Source organism: Corvus hawaiiensis, chromosome 26 (genome assembly GCF_020740725.1).
Source record: "Corvus hawaiiensis isolate bCorHaw1 chromosome 26, bCorHaw1.pri.cur, whole genome shotgun sequence".
Lineage (NCBI taxonomy): Eukaryota > Metazoa > Chordata > Aves > Passeriformes > Corvidae > Corvus > Corvus hawaiiensis.
This window is the reverse complement of record NC_063238.1, coordinates 2,007,965-2,031,191: the sequence shown is the minus strand read 5'-3', so window position 1 is coordinate 2,031,191 and position 23,227 is coordinate 2,007,965. Positions and strand designations below refer to the sequence as shown.

At 39.5% G+C, this 23,227-nt stretch overlaps 1 protein-coding gene across 3 annotated transcripts in view; it reads right to left on the bottom strand.

Annotated features, from left to right (window-relative positions):
* The window catches only part of SPIDR (scaffold protein involved in DNA repair), a 198,039-nt gene that overhangs the window by 142,277 nt on the left and 32,535 nt on the right, over positions 1-23,227 (bottom strand). For all 3 annotated transcript variants that reach the window (XM_048286747.1, XM_048286748.1, XM_048286749.1), the window contains exon 6: positions 1,248-1,504. In XM_048286747.1, coding sequence (XP_048142704.1) covers positions 1,248-1,504 — 257 coding nt within the window. The remainder of the gene's footprint in view (positions 1-1,247; positions 1,505-23,227) is intronic.

Below are 23,227 nucleotides of genomic sequence, written 5' to 3'. Positions count from 1 at the left end.
TGTCAGAGTATCTTTGCTATGAAACATTTTTTGCATTAAGACTGTTGATAGTAAAGGTCACCAAATGAAGCTGGACCTCGGAAAAAGACAAACCCACTAAGGGTAACGAACAGCTCTGGAACTGCTTAAAGCTGGAAGAGCGCCTGGGCAAAATACCGCTGTGTACACTTGTCCTGTTTTTATGACAGTCACACATACTTGCTTTTGGCCACTAAAAGGCATTTTTGGGGGTTACAGCTCTGGTCTGACCTAGTACAGCTGTGTACGCAGGTTTCTAAAGTAATACGAAATAAAGCTTGACTGCACAAGCAAAGCACTTCTAAGTACAGAGATGCTCCATAATTAGGACTTCCAAACCTGTTTCCTCAGACAGCATTTTGAAATAGCCAAGAATATTTCAGAGAAAAAAAAGTATGCCTAATAACTAAAGATTTACTTTTTAAGTGATTGTTTACTGTACTTTTTCAGCTGTAAAAGAAGTAAGAGAACCAGACTGTTAAAACAACAGCAGGGATGTATAGCAGCACCATTTGTAATTGTAGTCTCCAGAGCTTGAGGCTTATCTTCACAAATACTATTTAAGTTAACACAATTTTCATTAATTCAATATAGGAAGTCACAATTTCTGCAAAGAAATTAGCTAGAACATCCGGTTTCAACTGCTCCATCTCAGGGTACTTTCTTTCAGCAGTTACTTTCTAATGTATTTAACTTTACACACATTTAAATTTCACCTTGAGAACATGCCCTCCCATTCCTACATACCACTTTGTCCTACACTCTTCAAAACTATTGCTCATCCACTCCTTTCCTACAGTATTTTGGATAACTTTGCCCTGACAAATCTGGAGAGGACCAAAAAAAAAAAAAAACAACCCCAAAAACTTGAGGTACAGCATTTTTGCAGACTTTCTGGAGAGGCACAAAGCAGTGAAACGATTAGAATCTGAAACAGAAGTACGTCCACTCACACATCTGTAAGGCATTATTAGAAGTGCAAAAACCAATCAATTTGTACACAGGAGTTCAAGATTGAGAGCTTTCACCACAGATTTAAAATCTTTAGTTCTTTCTTGCCTCTTTTGCTTGTTTACAGATAAATTACATTCTTTAACGTTTTTCGTATTTGCATCTCTAAAATGTTTACCCTTGAAGCACATTCCAACACTTTGGTAAGTATTGTTTTACTTATAATTTAAGAAGAAGAACAACCCAAAAGATTTCCTTAAGGTGGACAGTTCATTTACCTCAGTAGCTTCCTCTTCTTGGCAGACTCGGCGGGAGCTCGGGGGGCCTTTCCCGCCTGCTTCCCAGGGGTGCGGAGCAGGGCCTGTGCCGACCGCAGCCACTCGCTGGCCGGTCGTGCTGTAACATCCCCCAGGTCCCCTCCTGCCCTCGGCTGTAATCCCTTCCTGGATCCTGGAGTAGTGGTCGCCAGGCTCGTCTCTCCTTCTCCCACGCTGTCATTATCAGATGAATACTCAGATATTTCTGTCGAAATTGCCTAAACAAATAAAGATATTTGACCAGAATGCTAATGAGATAGTACAGCTTTATGTAGGCAGTTTTATGTTCCCCAGTAATCCATAAATGGAATGCGAATTTATTAACGTAACTTGGACAACTTCACCGTAAATGCACAACAATCTTTTGTCAGTTAACATCAACTCCTGAATACAAGGATCATCTCCTGAGGGACAACTGAGATGAACAACATTTAGGTTTTTTAAATAAGTAGGTCTGGAGAATTAAGCTAATGCTTTTATCTAAAGCAAGTTTTGAGGAAAGCAGAGAGAGGTCAGTGAGTGACAGGGATCATGACTGGCAGCTGAAAGAAAGAAAGAGTTTTTATATTGGGATTCAAGCAAACAGGAAGGTCAGCTTCCATAGTCTGAATGGAGGGAAGAAACACATGCCTCTATTGAGAGCTTGTAGCTGGCAATAAGTATGTAACCTTTTGTTAAAATATAATTTTGACCACTAAAGCAGGCCTCCATCCATGTCCACCAGGCGACTTCCTTCGCAGGAAGGTTTCAAAAGTTGAGCATAAGCTGTTGGGCTGTCTCCAGGTAGCTCCAAGGAGGATGGATCACTGGTCAGCAGTCAGGGCTGGGGGCCAGCAGGGCTGGAGTTCAGCCCCATAGAACGTCACTGGAGCTCTTCTCCCAGAAACTCACAGGACACACTGAACTCATCCCACTGAGGGAGGGATAAGAAGGCTGAAAAAACAACTCTGCAGAGACATGGAAGGCTGAGAAGAAGGCTGGGAGGGAAAATTCACCTGCTTTGGCTGAGCTTACTTTACTCTCCTCTAGGGCTCCTGCAAAAGCAGATTAAGGCTGCTGGGTTGGCTCCCTAAGGTGAGATCTGCACAGCTGTTACATGCATTATGTTCTCCTGACCCAGTGTTTCTTAAAGTACTGAGTATTAAGCAAAAATACTTGGAAAGTGGCATTTTACCAGTTCCAGTACAGAACAAAATGATCTAAACCACTGAAATAGGCAGAGGACTAAGAAACATGAGCTGGGCTCAGTCTTCAGGAGCTAGTTGAAAAAAAACCCAGAACAACCAAACCAACACTGTCTGCAAGTTCTGGTGGGATGAGCAGTGACAGTCCTGTCACTGGGACCACCAGCACTAGCCCAGCTCAAGTAAGCAGGCATAAAACTGTAGACAAGGCAAGTAACTCAGACTGATCCTTGAAAGAACCCAAACACAAAACATTAACTTTGCATTATCAATGGGAAACTGGAAAACCCCAAAGACTGACATTGCTCCAGATCATGCTGCCTCAATCACAGAATAAGTTCTGAAAAAAATTAACCCGTTCCTCTGGTCAAATGCAGTAAGTAGTGCTCCACACAGGTTGTTCAACAACTGACTCAGATAAAGACTTGAAAGAGGAGCGGGAGGGAAATCACAGCATTTGCTAAAGCTGTTCTATGTTACTAATTAGTGCAATCATCTGAAAACAGAGTTTCTTGACTGTGCACAAAAATAAGTTCAGCTCTTGCCAGTTCTCTAATACATTTTTCACGTAAATGCCGAGACACTGTGCTCATGTTCCGAGAGCTTACCTAAGTATTCTGGAAACTGGAAAGACCTTTTAAAGTTATCCAGAGAAGTAGAATAGCTAAAAGTATGTAATTAATATCAGTCTGCTTTAAACACAACACAGTCAACATCTGTCCCTTGGCAACAATATTTCTTTGAAAACAAACTCCTTCCATATTGGAAATGAGCCATAAATGAAAGATTTCAAAGACTCTGAAAGCAGTAAGCAAGGACTTCATTCTTAAAACACCATTCCAATGCACTCTCTTGCTTTAGGAATGCTTTAACTTTGCTCAAATAGCTATGATACCCACTGCACCTAAAAAAAGTATGCAAATCTGAAATTCTCTGGGCAAGTGAAATGCTAATGAGAAAAGCCCTCGGGAAGAGCTTCAAGTCAAGCATATTTTAATCCCACTGACTGCTGTAAGAGTTAAGAAGCTTTCCTAACTAAAGATTGTCTAATAAATCGTTTCTGCTATTATTTATTACCGTATACTTGTTTAGACTGGACTTCCCCAAGGAAACTGTACTTTGGGGTTTTTGTTTTGTTTGCTTGTTAGTGGTTTTTTGTTGTTGCTGGTTTTTTAATTGGTCAGTTGGAAATTTTTCTTAAAAGAGGAAACTCTAGAAATGGAGAAGAAAAACAAAGAACAAAAACTTAGCCTTCCAATTCTATACATTATTTAAATGTAGCCATCATCAGAATTCTAGTCAAAAGAGAAAAACATTTTCAAAACACAGAACAAACATGATTTTTCAAGTATCCAGTAATTGAGCTGGAAAGTCTACCAACAATATGGTGGGGAAAAGCTGGGAAAAAAATCATTTATTTGATTCACTATAAAACAGTCATTGATAAATAGTTTAAAATTTGTCTATTTTTTATCAATATCTTAAACATCACGAAAAAGGATTTCCAAGAGTTTTGTTGTTATTTTGTTGGGTTTTTTTTAAAAAAATAATATCCCCAGCAATATCATTAGAGTTTCAGAAGAGCACCACTGCTAAGCACAAAGAATTGTCAAATTAAAAGGAGCTGATTTTTCCACATGGCTTATCATTTTGAAATATAATAGTTTTGGTTACAGTGGCTGAAAGTACAATGCTTCCCACTATATGCAGGCTCAGTTTCCCCACCTCAATTCCTTCCTCTGACCCCTGATCGCAGTGTAATCATCCCCAGTCCCGGGGATTTTCATGACTGTCTCCCACATATCCCAATCCCTCCAAATACTTTGTAGTAGACTGTTCACTAAGGTATACCTACACTTGCTATGATGGCCTTTCGACAACACCCTCTTTTAGATCATGCTAGCTACTTGTCCATATTCAGGAGCTGACTGAAAAAAAATTCAGGGGTTGACCTCAATCTCTATCACTAAAACAACAAACATATTTCATTTTGTCCGATTTTAAGATAAATCTATTTTCTCTGGGACTGGTGTCAGCTGAAAAGCTCTAAATGCTCCCCTTTTATGGCTGTTCCTTTAAGGAAAAATGACAAGTATAAATGCACAGACTACTGCCATTTTTTCTCTCAAGATCTGACTACACAAAAGCAGAGAAGTCATTGAGTACTGTATCAGAGCATCCAGGAGCCTCTATTTTAAAGTTAAGCATTTTTTAATCAAAATGCATCAAAAAAGAAAGAGTTCTCAAGATTAGTTAATTTGTGATGCATTTTTGAAAGCACTCACAGGTACTAGTTAACACAGAGGATGGTACAAAAATAGAAACCAAAATGAGAAATAGCAAATACCCTCCCAACTAAGCAGCTAAGATTGCCAAAGAATGTATGTTTACCTGTGTCAGCTTGCAATCACTAAGAACAAAAAAAAAAAAAAAAAAAAAAAAATCAAAAAAACCCCCACAGAAATTGTAAAATCCTAGCCCAAATTGTTCAAAGACAACACTCCTGACTTCAGTGGAATGAAGACGGCATTCCATAAGCACATAGATTTTGCACAGAAGATACCATGCTGTTACTTATGTGACCAAGTGCTCCCTCCCTCATCCTCAAGAGACTTGCTTCAGCTACGTCTTGCTTCACACCTTGAACACCTTGTGAGTTCTCTGGCAGTACCTTGGCAATCTGCAGTGTTTCCTTCTAAAAGGTCTGAAAAAACAACCTTTTCACTTCAATAGTGATGGAAGCAAGCAATATCTGTATTTGATCAGTTTAATAAGCACTTGATATTTCTTATCAATAAAATAGCAGTAAGTTAATACAAGAAGGGTTACGTTTCCTTTTGAAGTTTCCAGCTCCAGCATAGAAAGCAGAACCTTACAAAGGTTTTTGTGCAAAAAGAAAGCTAACAGATCAACCCTATCAAAATAAATAATAAATCTGTACTTTAAAGAAATGGCTCTCGGACAGTGATTGCTAATTAGAGGCAAGGTGATGAGCAGTTGTGCAGGTTTCTCATCCCCCTCATCTCTCCTCCCAAGATACATCACTCAGTGATTTCTGCAGAAAAACATCCATATCCATGCCTTACCTCTGTATTCATTACACTTTAATTTGTTCTGTCGTCATACATTCAGATAATATTGTAAATCTTCCCCAGAAGATATGAAGATACTTTGCAGATAAGATGCTCAATAAAAGTTCAAAGATATTATGAGCAAGTTTATCAGCTGAAACTAAGATACTTTACCATGCTGCAGTATGTCTTAGAGACAAAGAATGGGTATCAAATTCTATATAGACATTGATACAACTTTTTGCAGATGGAGGTCACTTGGTCTGTCATTTCCCTCCCTAAATAAAATAAATTTCTTCCCCCCTATTATCCTACTACAGCCTAGCTCAAATGGCAGAACTAACAGGGTTTCTCAGAGCACCCTTAGGGAACCAGGCTTTCTCAAGGTAACAGAGCCAAGTTATGTCAGAAACACAAATAGTTATTTCAGTTTCAGACTCTGATCACTGTACATACAGAGAAAAATTAATCTTATGGCATCTCCTTTCCTACTTGTTCATTCACGTATCTTTGCCTCTGGTTCCAGAAGCATTTTCTGTTACCCTCCGCCTGTTCTTTCATGGACTATCTTTTTCCCTTTTGTGATTCCCTTGTTTTTTTCAGAATTAATCTGCATTTCCCCTACCTGCCCTCTCATGACAGCTCTCAGGATGGGTGGAAGCTGACCAGTATTAACAAACATACACAGTGAACTCAGGTGACTATCCTACTACCTCTTCTTTTATCCAGTCTTCCCTGCATTTGCACTCCAGGTACTTTGCTGTTGTGCATGCAAAGGGATTCAAATGCAGCCAACTTCTACCCCAGTTATACCCTACATTACAGGTTGCAAGGAGATTTTGTATCTTGCATGGTACTCTCCAAAAAACAGAGTGAGCAGAAAAGCCACTGGATTTAGCACAATGAATATTCACAAGCATAAACCATCAGCACAGTATGTCAAAGGCCCGGGCCATGCTAATGAATGCTCGAAGCTAACTCCACCAGAAGCTGGCTTGCAGGATTACAGGGAGGAGGGTAAGGGTAAAAGAAAAGAAGTTTTCCCTTAATTAATCAACACAAAATTAATTCAAGCATTGTGCAGGATATTATTCAGCTCTACAAGCATAATTAAAGATACAAAGGATTTAAAACTTGCAGTTTTCTTCAAAGCTCTTTGTTTTCTGAAGCTTTAACTGAAGCACTGAAGTCTATGCCAAATGTACTTTCCTAGTAGCTTCAGAAATAATTTGGTTCTTGGTAAGCTAGCTACTTTTACTCTAGAGAGATAAAATTCAAATATTCCTTCATAGAAGAAACTTTACGTTGAAGTGCAGAGTTAGGCGTGTGCCGCTCTGTGGGTGACACCAAGCTTTCTTCTCATGGAATAACCGCAGGAACAGCACGCAAAAATACAAGATTAGGTAGCACTGCGTGGGCAGAGATAATCGTATGACAAAAAAGAACAACAATGAAAGACATAAATCACTAATAAGGTATTTTTGGACTTGCAAGCCCAAACTGACACAGTAGATTAACTGAAATTTTGTATCTGGAACAATCACCCAGTGTTATTACAGAGACAGCACATATTTAAAATGGATCTCAGATAATGCCTGGTTGTTTAGCCAAGTACAGCATTCCTCCCCAGCACACGCACTCAGACCATCTGATCTGTCCTAAATATTTATCAGCAGTGATGGTTTAGTGCACTAGGAAATGACATGTCCTGCTCCACACACACTAGCACTTTGTGGCTGCCATTACAGGAAAGAGCCATGTGCTCTTTCAAGCACTGTGACAGTCACCTTGAGCACTTCTCTGGGATTCTGCAAGAGTAAGCACCACCGAGCTTCTTTCTCCCTGCTTGGCCACCACTAAACTTCAGCAACATCTCACTTCACACAGACATGGGAATGAATTTTTGCTGTCTCCCAGCTGCCACCACCCCAGGGCTGGAATGCAGTAGTTATTAGCACACAAAATCATTTATGCCAAGTAGCAAAGAAGAATGCAGCATCTACTTGAATATGGAGGAAAAGTGTAGGCAGCAACACTGTAATTATTCAAAGCAGAATTTGGTCACAGCCTGCACCCTCATCTCCCCTTAATGGTGTTTTGAGACCTTTAAACAAGTGGTTAGGACTTCTCTTCTATGACTAATCAAAAAGGATTCATTGCATCCAGCAGCCCGGAGCTTCCTATCGTAAAGGAAATTGATTCATGATTATCTCTGGAGGAAGCAGGCCAACTACCAAACCTTACACACCACTGCTTAGATTGCTGGGCTTCCCTTTGAAGAACTCCTGGGGAAGTCTTACCCATGTTTGATACCATTTATTCTGCAAGCCCTGTCAAAAATACAGCTGCATTAGCTACTGTCTTAAAAGGTAACCCCAAAAGTAGAAGTCAATCCAAAGGAAAAATACCAGTAGCTGTTATCACAAGAAATGCAAATAGGACAGTTTCAGAGATGCTTTCATACACTGAATGAGTTGAAAGGGCTTTCATGGAACTTCGCAGAAATTAATGGAATGGTATGGATGCTGTCAGATCCAAGAGCCAGTTATCTGATGCTGGGCTTCCTGTACCATTTCTGAAACCAAGAAAAGTTGTGGAGGGACAGGAAAGCTCCCTCTTACAATTCACAGAGTGATGAAGTTGAAGCACAGTACACAAGCCCACAAAATGGTGGTTTATATCACACATGAAATAATAATTAATAAAATAAATAACTTGTATCATCATTTATCAGCTCCCTGATCTTGTTTAGATCATAGTGCCTTGAAGTGGAAAATGAGGTGACTATTAGGATTACACGCAGTATGTTTGGCTGTGCGTTCTTTATTGTCAGGGAAGAGGTGCATGTTTTTGTTTGGTTTGAGCTCTCTCACACACAATCCTGTACACATACACCACGGCCAGAGAGTATCCTGCATGCAGCACTAATCACTGAGGAAAACAAGAACAGAAGAAATAACATTAAAATAAGATTTTGCAGACTTATTAACTCTGCAATTTTTGCAGAGTTATTAAAATTACAACAAACCAGATTTTTTATAGACCTAATGCAAAGATGGTATTTACTGACTCTTTTTAAAGCCAGGTAAAGAATGCACAAGTGGTAAGAAAGATGAAATCAAAGCCGTAACTTCTAATCCTGAGCAGAAACCTCAGCTTTCACAAGGCAAACAGGTTAAGCAGGCTATACCTCTGGAGATACATCCACAAGCTGTTCCAGCCTGCCTCTCCCAGAACAGGTTGTTCTGAGGCATGGATCAGCTGACCGAAACAGGTGAGGCTCTCGTCTCAGCCCAAGTGCCTTTTTATACAAAATCGGTGTGGAAAGCAAGAAGCACTGTTTATTTCCAAGCATACTCTGTAGATGTAGAATTAAATAGTGATCCCCAAGATAAGACTGAACACAAAACTGTTGTCTGCTGTGCACAAGGACAGGAAAGAACAGTAGGGACAGTGAGCTCCTACAGTGAAAAATGGGCATGAAACAGGATTATTCAACATCAGTTAAGGGACACTGATTTGTATGGAGTATAAGGAAAACCCTGCTGCAATCTTGGCATCTGTAGCATTTGCACTGCAAATGCATCTCTTAAGAGCATTGTTTTAGTAGTTTAGTTGACTTCTTTAGCATTAAGAATTCAATCCATCGCTTCCTAATATTATCTCATTACCCCTGATCTCACCATCAGTCTGTAATCAGAGTAATAGCCAACTTCTAACAGACCAAATAATGCTGAAAAATGTTAACATGGACAACATACAAGTGCTTTTCCTGCTTTGTCTAATGTTTTTTTCCATCATACAAGAACATCTTCATTTTCTCTCAGGGAAAATGACTGGCTGTTAAAGACAATTTGGACAATTTATGCATACTGTTAGCCAACATTACATTCAAGTGAATTACTGTAACCCTTGCTCTCCATTCCCTTCTTAAAAAAAAAAGAGGGGAAGGGGGAGACGCCACTTCACGTGTTGCATCTTGCAAACTATTCAGGGACAGAACCAGGTCTCCTCTCATGCAACTGCATATTATCCCACGCAGTTGAGCTCTCATCTTGATAAGGATCCTCCAGATGATAGAGACCCAGGTTTTCAAATATAAATACCTGACTCTGATAGGGCATGCAGATAATTACATCATTTCGCACAGAAGCCTCAACATTATACACTGAAGTTTGGGCACACAAGAAAATTGCAGTCAGCTTATAATACCACTTAAACAGGGTTTCGTTCTTGACACAGAAATAGTTACTTTCATGTTTCCAAGGAACAGATGTTATCACATGGTTTGATAACCTACTTTCACATTCTTTGTTTATAGTTATTCACTCAGTTTCATTTATTAAAGTTAGTGGATCCGGGCCATGAAACCTCAGTTTTATTGTCTCTGGTTTAGGTGATGCTATGGTAATAATCCTGGTTAAAGCTTGGATGTAACAAGAGAACTCAACTGAAAGGCACAATTAAAAGCCAGATTATAATTTATGAACTAAATCCTAAAGCACCTAGACTAAACACCTGCAGGATTCAGTAGGGACTGTTAAAGGAGGAAATAGATTTCCATCTTCAAGCAACTGTTTTGTTTTACTCCAAGCCTTCAGAGAGAACAAATACTTGAAATGGGAGGTAATATCTTTTACTAGACAAACAGATATAACCGTGGAAAACAGTCAAGCATGTAGCACTAAGCCCTTCTACAGGTCTCAAAAGTTTGGGGTTTTTTCCTCCAAATAGATCATTTGATCTAAGTAAATTAAATCTTTCCTTATAAAATTGCTTCTCTCTTATCTTTAGCCAATAAGAGTTATGAACTGTATAACCATCTTGCAAGCTTTTAAAAAAGTTGTTTCTGAAAAAGAAAATGCTTCTCACAGTAATGTCACTGTATAGATGATCAGGGAACAGTCAAAGACTTTCAAATCTTTCATATTATGTATTCTCTTTTTAAAAGTAGATGATAACTGCAAGCATGTTATTTTTGAGATTAAAGGAAGTAATTCCAGAATAATCAGCTAAAAGAGAGATTGCACACAGATATTCAGTGAAGCACAAATTATTCACACCGATTTCTCATCTTTGGTGGATCTGCAGTTTCCTGTGAAAACCCTTAGAAAAGCACTTATCATAAAAGGAAAGAAAAAAGAAAATGAGAGAGAATGGAAACACAAGTGGCACAGTGTGGTAAAACACACAAATGCAACACAGGCATCATTTCTGCAATAATGCTCAGCACTTAGTGGAAAAAGTTTTGTTAACAATATCCACCGGGACACACAGAAACATCTTGAAATTGAGATTCTGCACTTCCAGCTGCAGCAGTGCCAGCGTTCACGGCTACAGCACCGCCAGCTTAAGGAGACACCAGGCTGCCGGGCAGTGCAGCACATTACATCCATTTTCTTCTACTCCCACTCACTCCACATTCTTCTCACTTGACTGTGCTTCCCTTTGCCCCATTTATTGCTTCACAGCTTCTGCGAAACTGCCCCCAAAGCCTAAAATAGTCCCTTCATTTCTTCCCTCCTCTTCATTTCCAGCTTCTTCCAACTCTTTCCCTCCTCTCCAGGAGTCCTTTCACAGCCTACCTTTTCTAGATCATTTTGTGGTTTTGCACTGTTAAAACTATTTTAAACAGCAAACATTTCAGGGCAGGAAATGTCTTACCACGTCTGAAATACTGTGTCAGTGATGACAGCATGTGCATGCACACAAAAGCACCACCTTCACCTAAACTGATTTCTAACGTTAATGAGAGCACCTCTATGCAGACTAAAGAAACAGAAGACCCATTTAATTGCTTTTTCCAAGTAAGCCAAAGAACACCAAACAATGGAACTACTTTGAAAAATACATTAAATGTACTCAGCTGAAGTTAGTTCTGTTTGGATAAAGAACAATGAAAATGAAGCCCAACGCAAAGTTTACAGATTTTCTTTTGGATCATGTGCCTAAACTTTGGTGGAACAGAAGGAAAAAAAAGTAACCATCAATTGGATAAGGCATTGTAATTGAAAATTGTAATGTTGCTGCAAATACATACTTCATAGAAAGATTGAAAAGTGCTAACTGCTGCAATACTGTCTTAAGTTTGACACATTTAGCTGTGCTGATTGTTCACAGTACATGGAAGTACAGACTTTAAAACTCCTTTGAGATCTAGATTAGAATAAAAACGTGTGTGCTGTAACAGAGGTGTGGTACATCACATTCAGCGACATGACTGCCATAATATGGGTATAACATACATTGCAGGACCCATGGGGACAATCACAGATATTTTAAAAGTGTGTTAGAAAATAAGCACACACATAAACTGATCAGGAACATACACTTGAAATGTCCCATTAGTCAAATACAATCCTTACACAATGAAACTCAATGGACTGTAGTTCTCTAAGAACAGGCTAGTGGCTGACCTGGAGAACTTGTAAAGAAAGGAGCCCTGAAATATAGACATCCAGAATTTGTATAAAGGAATTCCTTATAAGGATTATAAAGCTTGCATAAAGTAGTATTATTGAGAAGAATTAAGGTAATTCTTCTCAATTACAGACAAAGAGAAAAAGGGAGCCTCAGTGCATGTCTGCATACTTTAACGTACTTGAAAAAGCAATAGCTGACTGGTTTCCACAGCAGTCACCAATAGCTTTTGGCTTCATGCCTCCTCTACTATCTCAAACCAGACTGAGAGATTGTGATGGTTCAATTTCTCTTCCACTCTTAAAGCAGTGCTTCAGAAGGGGAGGGGAAAAAATAATGGAAAACTGTCATTTTCTTTTTTATTCTGTTAGCACATGTCAATGTATATTTACAGGTGGAAAACGCAAAATGAGTGTGTGGGATATGTGTGTCCCCTTTATTTATAATATAATAGAAGCTTAAAGCTGACAAGATAATGCTAAAATCATAGAAGTTAATTCAAAATCTCAGAAGAACATTTAGAAATGTGTCCTTCAAAATATTGTTAAACATTCTCTCCCTATTTTCCTCTTCCCAAAGTAAAAATGCTTATGTGATATTTGTGCTTCAGACTGAACTCTGCAGCTAGAAGGATTTTTTTAAAAAGTGTTGCAAATCCTTTTTCTCTTGAACTTGGAAGTGACCTATTAGCATTCTGATCAAAAACTTGCATGTGTGAAGCATAAAGCAACTAAAAATACCGTGCAAGTTGCAATTTCATGAAATGTTTCGGGCCACAAACCCAAGCCCAAAGTTTGTATTGAAAGTAAAAAAAAGAAAAAAAATACTTTTCATTGAACAGCAGTTAACTCTCAAATACCAGCAAGCTCTGGGAGCTGTGCTCAGCACTGAAAATTTGGGACGGGGGAAGCGAAAAAAGTTAAATTGAGAAAGGAGAGGGACAGTGACAGCAGCTTTGAAGAAGTGCTCAGGCAGTTCTGGGCACTGTTTTTAGAAATTGTGTGACAGGCGGCTTTATTGCCTAAATGCAGAAGTGCAAATTTTGGCACCCACTGTATCAATTTTGTGCTGGTCTTAATGGCAACAATTTCAATCGGAAGTTCTTTTCTTAGTCTAGAGAGCAATGCACCATGCACTCGTATTGCTTCAGTAGCAACAAGTGGTCATCAGGGTCTACGGTACCTAAAACACCACATCATGTTGTATCTCCCACTCCCATCACCAAAGAGATACTTGTGCATATAGTAAACTAAATTGCTGCCTGGATGATCTGCATTCCCCAGCTCACAACAACAGTAATTTCATTTTGGTCAGAAAAATGGGCGAGACATCACAGCAGACATGGTTTGAAGAATAATAACAATAATAGTAAAAAAAGAATCTGTCTTTGAAATCTCAAAAATTTCAAATGTGTCTAGGGTCACTCTTCAGGGTACAAAATACAACAGACCTGCAGTGGTGCAAGATCTTGCTTTCTACTTGCCAAGAGCCCGATCAGTTTATCTATATTAATGTTTTAATGATTTAGACTACGACTCATACAGTATTTTCCCTTCAGTGCTAGGACAGTAACTACATGGATCTGTCAATGTATTATAACTCTTCTCAAATATGGAGAGCCAAAGTTAAAGCAATTTTTGAGACATCAGAGGAATGGTAGGTATCACATTGTGTTCTACAGTTATCAATTCATTAAAAGCAAACAACACACTAATTATGTTTTTAAAATAAAGCAAAAAATTTAGATAAGAAAATTCAGAATAAGAACAAACACAACCGTGTTTGGTGCAAGATGATTTAGTACAGGGATAAAGGGGAATATATTTTCAGGATTCAGAGAAGCATTTGAATATTTTTGGAGAAAAGATTCCTTCTCAGCTTTACACACCTATGTCAAAATAATGTGAAAATACAAGTGCATCAATTAAACCCTGGATATTCAAAATGCTGACTTAAAGTTTTCCACTGGAGCTACTACAATTCAGACCATTAATGTAACTTTAACACATACCAAGACTTCAGGACAAAAATCCTTTTGACATGTTTATTGACATCTGCTACAGACAAATTTACACTTGGAAATCTAAGACATGTTAAATGCATTTTCCTTCCAAACTGCCAAAAGCCAACTGATTCTGTTATGGACTAATCACTTAGAAGAGAGGAATAACTGAGTTTCCAGATCAAAAGTTGACCGTTTGTGTCAATTTCCAAGAGTAGCCTCAAACAAGAGATTTTATTTTTTTCTCTTCATTTTACTATGAACAAAAGTCCTGCAAAATTGCATCACTACAGCCAAGTACAAGCAGTATTTATTCCTGGAATGCACTTACTGAAAGAACAGAAAGCCTACCCTATGTAAAATAGCAAAACTGTACAACTGCATTTGGACTACCTAATGAGACAATCACTTCTTAAGGAAAAAGCACTTAGGAAATTGAAAATTGAATTTAACAAGTCACCCACACTCTCCAACACCACAGTGAAAAAAACACATGTATATGCACACACCTCACTACATCCTACACACAAACATTTACATTTGTTTGTTTATATTTAAATAAGCCTGTCATTTTCTGTTTAGGAAATGTCACATACTTTTCTCCCCAGTTTTAGGATTCTCTTTGTGTACTTCTAAGGTTAACTTGTTAGCTTATTCTGCCTAAACTATAAGTAGTCTGGCTATTAAAGAGGTTCCTTAATTCACTCTGCCTTTTGCAGAATAGAAACTTCAGTTATCTTCACTAACTTCATCTATGTAAGGTTGTAGTAATTCAAGATAAATTTTACTAAACAGAAAAGGAAATATGACCATATGTCGAAAGCAGATGCATGCACCTACATACCCACTCCTCCTTGCCCCAAAACTGAACTGCACATCACTTCACAACCTACTACACATGGGTACATACTCTAGAAATTAGTTCCAAATATATAAAAAGATTTGCAGGACTTTCATGACAGCTGTCTTTACATCTGAAGGATTACAAAAGCATATTGCACAAAAAAATAAGGAGCAAAAGCAGTAATGCTTTCTTATACTCAAAATCTCAAAACTTACGGTCAATATCACAGTTGGTTCTGTGGTTTCAAGTAATACTACACTGATAAACCAGAACTTGGACAGCATTAAAGTAATGCCTTATTCACGTCCTGAACAGCAAGTATAGTGGTCCAGGAGAAACAGAGATCAGAAAAGCCCCTCTATTTCATTTGACAACCATTTAAAAAGCACAGTATAGGGAGAGGATCCAGAAAGCACATAAATCAGGTTTGCTATAATAGCAACACCACTGGGTTTTATGCTCATGGGTTTTCTAGCTCTTACAGTACCACCACATATCATAGCCAAGACTAAAAACCAGGTGCACAAATGTGGCCTCTGTATGGATACAACCCTGGCACAAAGAAGCACAGAGGATGTCTAAAGCAGTTTGACAGAAAACATATAAAACCACATTGGTGGAAGCAGAGGAAATAATTTTCTGTAGATGGCAACCACCATCATAAGGCTTTGCTTGTGACTGATGAAGTAAAATTAAACCAGAAGACTTCCAGGGAGAGAGTACAACCCAGAATTACAAAAAAAAAAAAAAAGGCTCTTGGGAGAAATCTGGGGAATTCCCTGTTTCAGATATAGAAGAGGAAACAATAGCTGCAATAGAAAGCCAAGGATCTACTTTAAAAAGCAGATGATGTTTATGAAGTAGTGCCTGAACTGGTGAATCTTCACAATAAAATGTCATCATCTAGTGGTGTGGTGTAAGTGCAGGACTGAGTCAGAAAGCCTGATGTTTAAGACTTAATCTAGCATCTCCTGTGGTTTGGGGACGTGCTGTTTAAGACAAATTTTTCACAAGTGATTCTTAACTGTATCTGGCAACTTTGTTCTGAAATATATTTTGCACAAGTGCTAGGCACCAACTCCCATGCAAAAACACTGAGCACTGTTAGCATCCAGGGGTGGGGGAATCAGAACTGCAAAGCATCTGTATTTAAATTCAGTGTAAGCACATGTTCAAGTTTAAAGGACTCTTAAGAGTCCTCACTTAATTGGTTAACTCTTCAAAACAGCAGACTGGTAATCACTTAGATAACTTCAGGGACATGACAATTAAAAAAAACCACTAAAAAATGTTCTATGTATGCAAATACATAAGGTTATCTTCAGCTATAAAAGCTAAGACTCAGGCTCCAAGAGGAGTTTTGATGGCATTTAGACATCAAAGTCCAAGAGGTCAGTCCTTTTGGACATAACCAGATGCATTGCAACTCTGCAGACTCATGGTTTATGACACATTTAAGCCTGTGAGTACAAAGCTGGTACTTCTGTACCTAAGCCAGTTTAGGGGCTTGATTCAGTAGGTGTGAGTTTATGCTCTGCAGGGATTTCCACTCACAGCATACTGTACATGCATTGCTTGCACTGGAAAGCACATCCCCAACAGTAAACACAGCTCTTCTGTAACACTCCAGGCATTTCAGCCTAAGCAGTGGAGAAGCCCAAATTCTAGCTAGACAATCTCTATATTAAGAGAATTTAAATCCCTTCCTCTCAGTAAAGCTCTCAACCTACCAAACAAAGCAATGAGGAGATAATTTCTACCTCTGCCTCGAAGGCTGTGTCACTGCAGAGAAAAGCCCCCCAAGATTCAAAGGGTCTTGAAGAGCTTCAGTCCCTGCTCCACATCAAACAGGCATTAGATAAAGTGCAGGAACACCAGGGAGCTTAAGTGTTCCTTGGTCAGAAAGACAGTAGCTGGGAATCCTGGTATTTAGCACTTAAGCTCATCTGTTTATTGTATATAGAACACAGGCATCTAAATCTAAGTTTAATGGCTGTTTTGCAGGCCAGGACTTAGATTCCTGTAGCTCTGGCATGATGATGGGCTGCACCGCAGAAATCAGCCCATTTCTGCATCTGCCTCCAAATACGCTGCAGCATTTTTTGTAAATCCACACAACTCCCAAACCTCTCAAAGCCAATGCTGATCACAGCAAAAACGTGACAATTCAGTCCCCTTGAGCTGCCTAACCAGGTTTCAATTACCACAGTTTGGAATTTTACAATGACACTGCATGATCAAGCACAATTTAATTGGATTTTCATTTGTTAGTTAGATGAACTCCTATCCACTTCTGTACTTCCTCAATTTAGACAGTGCAGAAATTCAAGCTGTGAAGACAACACTGGATTTTGCAATGCCTTCAGGACTTCAAAAATATATTTCAAATACATCAAAGTGGTCAGATAAGTTAGTACTCAATAGGAAGTTGTTTCTCGAAAGGAAATTGCAAATTTCAGTCAAAGAGGAAGATGGAGAGTTAGAATTAACTAACTGTTCCAAAAACTTCGGAAAGCAGGAAGGGCTTGTGAAGGTTGCATGAAGAAATTGCATGCAACCACATAAACAAGCTCAGTTTAGGACTATGTAAGTATCTTAAGAATATGTCTCAAATTAAAAAAACAAAAGAACAAAAAACACCCAGAACTTTCTAGCATTCAACTATCTAGTTTTCACTGAAGATCAGGGATTATTTCATAAACAGCCAGCAACAAAGCAACTGGTATTCTTACTTGGCCAGTTATTCCTTTCAGTTTAACATATGCTTATACCCAGCGTCCACATTGTGGGCATCTGGCCACAGGCACAGACGGGGCAATGGGCTGGATGGGTTTTTAATCTGTCCTACATAGCCATTCTTACATCTTTCCTCTGCAGCCTGCAATGCTCCTCTACAGCTAGGGAGAGAGGCATCCTTGTAGGGTCGTTTAATAAAAGAGATTATACTGGCACGGAGCAAAACCTATGTTCTCTACCGGCCCAGCAAAAGATACTTTGCCTTTTTTGCCCCAAAACACCCACTTCAAGCTGTAACTCTACATACATACAGTATTGGCAAAACCTTTCCATTTACCTTGTTACTGTATCTGAACCTAACTGGGAATGTGCCCAGTTCACAGACAGTTTTGCTGTAATACCATGATAGTATGGGCTTGGCACAATTACATCATACACATTATCTTGGCAGCCAGGCAGCAGCAGCTCCACCAACTGAGCTCAAGGCCAAGCCATCAACAGTTGTGCTGAATGAGTTGTCTGCACATTTTTACAAAGGCTCTTCCATTTCCTATGTTTGCTTTAATTTGTTGCCCTTATCTTAGTGTTGTACCAACATCCCTATGCAATATTCGTGTATAGCCAGTAAGCTGTGAGAGAACATGCAGTAACAGGCAACAAACTCTAGCCTTGTCATGATCTCTTTTGCAAACATGATGCTCAGAACTTTTCACTCACGGTGAAGTAAAATAGACTGTGCATAATTAAGACTGAGAACTCTGCCAGGTGCATGTGTGTGTCTTGCAGCCACAGGTCTGCTCACTTCTGAACTCTGGGCCTTTCCATGTGAGATCAGTTGCTACAGCACAACCCTAAGCTCTTTTTAACCTTCTTAAATAGTATTCTCAGCCATTCTCAAGCCTTCTCCCAACAATGTTTAACATTTTAGACTGAAACTAGCTTATGTTAGTTTCAGAGATGACAACAAAAATAAACCATGTATTCCACCTTGTACAATCCATGCATCTGGCTGCATTTGACAGAACTGCCTTTCTGGTGGTGTCCCCTCATTATATGGCATCTGCCCCTCCCTTTCCTCCTCTATCCTTTCTCTTTACGTGAAAAAAACCCCAAAAATCAACCAACCAACCAACCAACCCCGTATCAGGCAAAACATGAAACACAACAGAAGCACATATTGCAAGCAATGGTATTTCAACTAGAGCAAAAGATTTCTTTTAAAAAGAGCTGCTCGTATAATTAAGGTCTGCAAGAAATAGCACTCATTAGGCTTTAATAAAGTCAGAATTAACACCAGAGGTGGAGTGTGTGAACTAAAAAATTGATATGTTAGTTGTGGCAGTACATCTTATTTTAAGGATGAATCCCAACACACCAGAAATTAGAGACCTGCATTTAGCTTGCACAAAGTGAACACCCAGCAGCCCGGCTGTGTCTTTGAAGAGCTGTGAGGACAAGGACACCTCGCTCATTGTTCAAAGGGAGGCTTTCTGGAGGCCATGCCTCCGAACTGTGCATTGAAACACTTGCTTTCCACACCCATCAGTAGCTTCAGCAGCCTAGACAGACTAAAAACTTCTCTCAGCATCATCAGAGCCACATTCACTTTCAAACACAATACAACAGTAGAAGAAATCCATTGAATGCTGGCAAAATGATCAGAGGCAGTAAGAAGAGACATACGATAGCATCCTCGCAGACTCAGAATAAGGAATTTTCAGTAACATGTGTGTCTTTCCTGTCCTCACCACCACCCCCAAAAGTAAATCACATAGCCATGTACACTCCTGCACAGTGGCTTTAATGGGCTGAGTGATTAAAGGTGATGATGATGACTATGGGCCATACTATGCATCTTTAGAGGGTTTTCAGTTCAACACTGAGGGGCCAAATGGGGCTACTGTGTATCTAAAATAGTTCAGTCTGATTAAAGGTGTAATTATATAGTTAGTCATAATAGCTGCCATACTTGAAAAGAAACCCACCTCTCCTTCAGGGGAAGGGAAGGAAATTATGCTACTTTATTCATTCAAACACAACTCTCAGTTAAATTCAAATACAGCATGTGGACTAGATAAATACAGTGACACACAGCCACAAACACTTAGTAATCCAAGATAGAACAAGGAGATGAATCTCAACCTATAATCTTCGCAAAGGGAAACTAAATCTTATGATTAAGAGTTCTGTCATATCTGTGCAGGTATCAGTGGAGGCTGCGTGTTTTCTTCTCGGCTGTCATAAGAAATTCATGCTAGTTTTCGGGCCTAAATATGAGCAAAGACATTGCAAACACAGGGTCTGACACAGAGCTTAAGAGATTTATGTGTTTATACAGTTAGCACGTAACTTCTCCGGATATCCACACAGCAGATTTGCTCTATTATTGTTACTTTCAGCAAATCCTCATTGCAGGTCAGCAGGAATAATGACTTTTGTCTAGAAGGGGTTTCCTCAGCTTAGATCACCTTTCACAGAGAAGCAGGTGATCTCAAATAGCCTCTACTCTTCTAGTATAAGACAGGGTGGGGAAAGGTAATTTCTGTATACAGTTACACCTTTTAAACTAATGCTTCTGGTTACACAGGAGGGAGGGTGAAAAGGAAATGCAAAATAGACAAGCTTTAGTTTTTCACCTTTTTTTTTTCCTGACACTCCAAGTTCACATTTAACACCACTGAAGCCGTTCAGAGACCCTTGCCCAGTGACCACTGCCTCAAGACCCTCCATGAGATCCAGTTTCTCAAGGAGACAGACACAACCCAGACCTAGTTTACCGGGACACGAAGGAGGGAAGGCACCGTCTACACAACATTCTGATCCACAGCAGTCCCAGCCCCCAAACTAAATGACAGAACCAGGCTGGATAAAACATACATCCCATTTCAAGGGAAAAATACAGGGGAAGGGTGAGAGATACAGGAAAAGAAATTTGTCATCCTTGCCAATAAAGTTTCCAGCTATCCACACGGACACTTGTACACTCTCTAAAAAATCTTCCTCTGGAATAAAATACTTAGAGCATTTGGTGTGTGCTGAACAAATCCATTGAGTTTCACTGTTTAACCTTCCTCCTCTCCCCCACTTTTATTTTTTCAGCACTGGTGTTAGAATTTTGAAATATTCTATATTTCAACGACTGAATGTACATTCCCCACACTAATCATTTGACGAGAGAGAAGGCTAGCCAGGACCCAGCTGAGGCATCACATTCCACATAATTTGTTAAATAACACAAAGATAAATCATCTTTATATGTGCACAGTTTTTAATCAGCATCCTTTGCCCAACATAGCTCAGCGGTCAAGTTCCAAGAACAATTTTGAGTCCTGTCATCTCATTTTTTTTCCAAGAATTCTCTCAAATGATCCTGTAGTTACATCATCGCACCCCTCTTGAGCTAGATTTCCATATCTTTTACATGCTATCTGCTATTCAAGTTTTTACACACTTGATAAGAGAGCAGAAAAGATAATTGAAAATATACAAGAAAATATTATTTTGCATCAACAGAACTATACAAGAAAAAGAAAAAACAACAAACTAAGACACACTTAAAGCGATAAAATTACAAAACACCACATACAATAGTTTTATGGGAAAGAAGGATGAGAAAATATTCTTTTCCAGATTTCACGCCATTTTCTTCCCCCACACACACCCAAACTGGGTGAGGTAGGAAGCAAGAGAGTTTCTTATTTCTTTTAATTTTGCCCTGAAATGTAGTTTAAGTAATTGCAAGTGAGTGACACCTAGTGATGAACACAAATCTGATCATCCTCCACTCTCCCACACAGAGAAGATAAGCCAGCAAGCACCAACAGGTAACTCAGGAGTGGGTGTTGAATCATGGGAACCTGACACTACTATGTTTCTCTCCCTTAAAAGCCAAATATCAAGTGAGCCAAGACCTAGAAACTTGGTGCACAGCTAGAAAGAATAAAAATAAAATGGCTAATCTGTCCAAATGAGAGATAGTGAAAACAGATCTAAATAATGAGCTGCAAATTCACTTCTCTATTCTCTTTAAAACCAATCAGCTCTCTCTGGAAACACCAAGTTTTCCCAGAGATCTCATTCTTAATTAAAAATATATATCCCAGAAGCAAACAGGAAGAATGGGATTCTCATTAAATACTAAAATATCAACAGCTGTCTTAGAGACCAGTTAGTGATGTCTCTGGTGTTACAAATGCTGTCCTGTTGTAAGGATCTTAGAAGCTTGTCAAAGACTCTTATTTTGCCAGTAGTTCCAAAATTATTGCTCACAGAGCAGTTACTGGAAGTGAAGGGGAGGGGATCTAGTGTGATTTCTGGTAGGGTTACAGGAAGGAAAAGTATGCTGCTATGCAAAGTAGCAACAAAACAGTCCCCTGAAAGGGAAGCTGGAATAAAGAGACCAAGAAAACTGGTCTGATTTTTAAGACCATGACATGGGATAATCCTCTACATGGGAAGCTCACCCCGACCAAGAGATTCCTTTGCTTAATGCATTTTTAAGAGCAGTCCAAAGTTTCAGAACTAAGACAGCGAAACACAAAATCCTGTAGGAAAGGGAAGTAATTAATCCAGCACAGCCATCACCGCTTTTATACACTTTGTGCCATTTCATCTTTTTCTGTTATGAACAGGATTGTCACTGGAAACTCAGGAGCAGCTCCTGCTTTAAAGACACAAAGTCTTTGCATCATGATTAAAAGCCATCCAAGGACAGGAGGAAAAAAAAAAAAGAAATAGTAAAAATCAGTGGGCAGAGAAACACATGCTCCAACTTGCAGACCTTGTTCTGCTCAGTAAACCCATGGCCATCTCCTCTTCTCTCCTCACAGATTCAGGCGAGGTCAGGCTATTTTTTTGTTTGTTTGTTTGTTAATCCCTCTGCAAACATTAAGGAAAATCCAAAAGCCTGTAAAATTTAAAGCCCTGAAATCCCAAGCTCTCCAGAAAACTAACACAAGGGAGCCATCTACCATGCGAAGGCAGGACTGTCAGGGCTGGGGCAGCAAGGGCCGCTGCTGAAACTTATTTGAATGAACTTGACCCAGGTTGGCGGGTGGCCAGCACCCGACGTCACCCCGTGACTTAACAGAACACAGTGTTCTTGGCACCCACACAAGTATGTGTTGAAATCCACGCTGGAGAGGGAGAGAAAAAAAAAAAGTCACTGCATGTTTCAAATTAATAAAGGAAAACAGTAATGAAAAGGTAATAAAATGCAAAGGCTGCATTAGATGTTTTTAAATGTATCTGCTGCATTTTTCCCCTTATTTATTAGTTTATTTATTAATGGTATTCCCTCATGTACCAGAGGCTCATCATACAGGTAGATCTCCCCAGGACGAGCCCTTCCCTGTCCAAATCCCGTCCCACGCACTCTCCCTCTCACCTCTATCTGTGCCCTACCTGGAAAATTCCAGTGCAGCACTCAGCCAGGCAGTGAGGGCAGACAGCAGCTGCGTTGCCAGGGCTGCCCCTGACTCACCCCCTCGCCCAGCCCTCACCCAGAGGCAGCACAGCAGGCACCCCAAGCCTATGGGGGATGACTGGTGACACAGTTATGCCACTCACCAATGGATTGTGCTAACACCTTGTCACAAGATTGACAAGCACACAAGTAGAAGCAGGACAGGCAAAATAAACTTAAGGAACCATGAACTCTATGTGCTTTCTCCACACACCATATT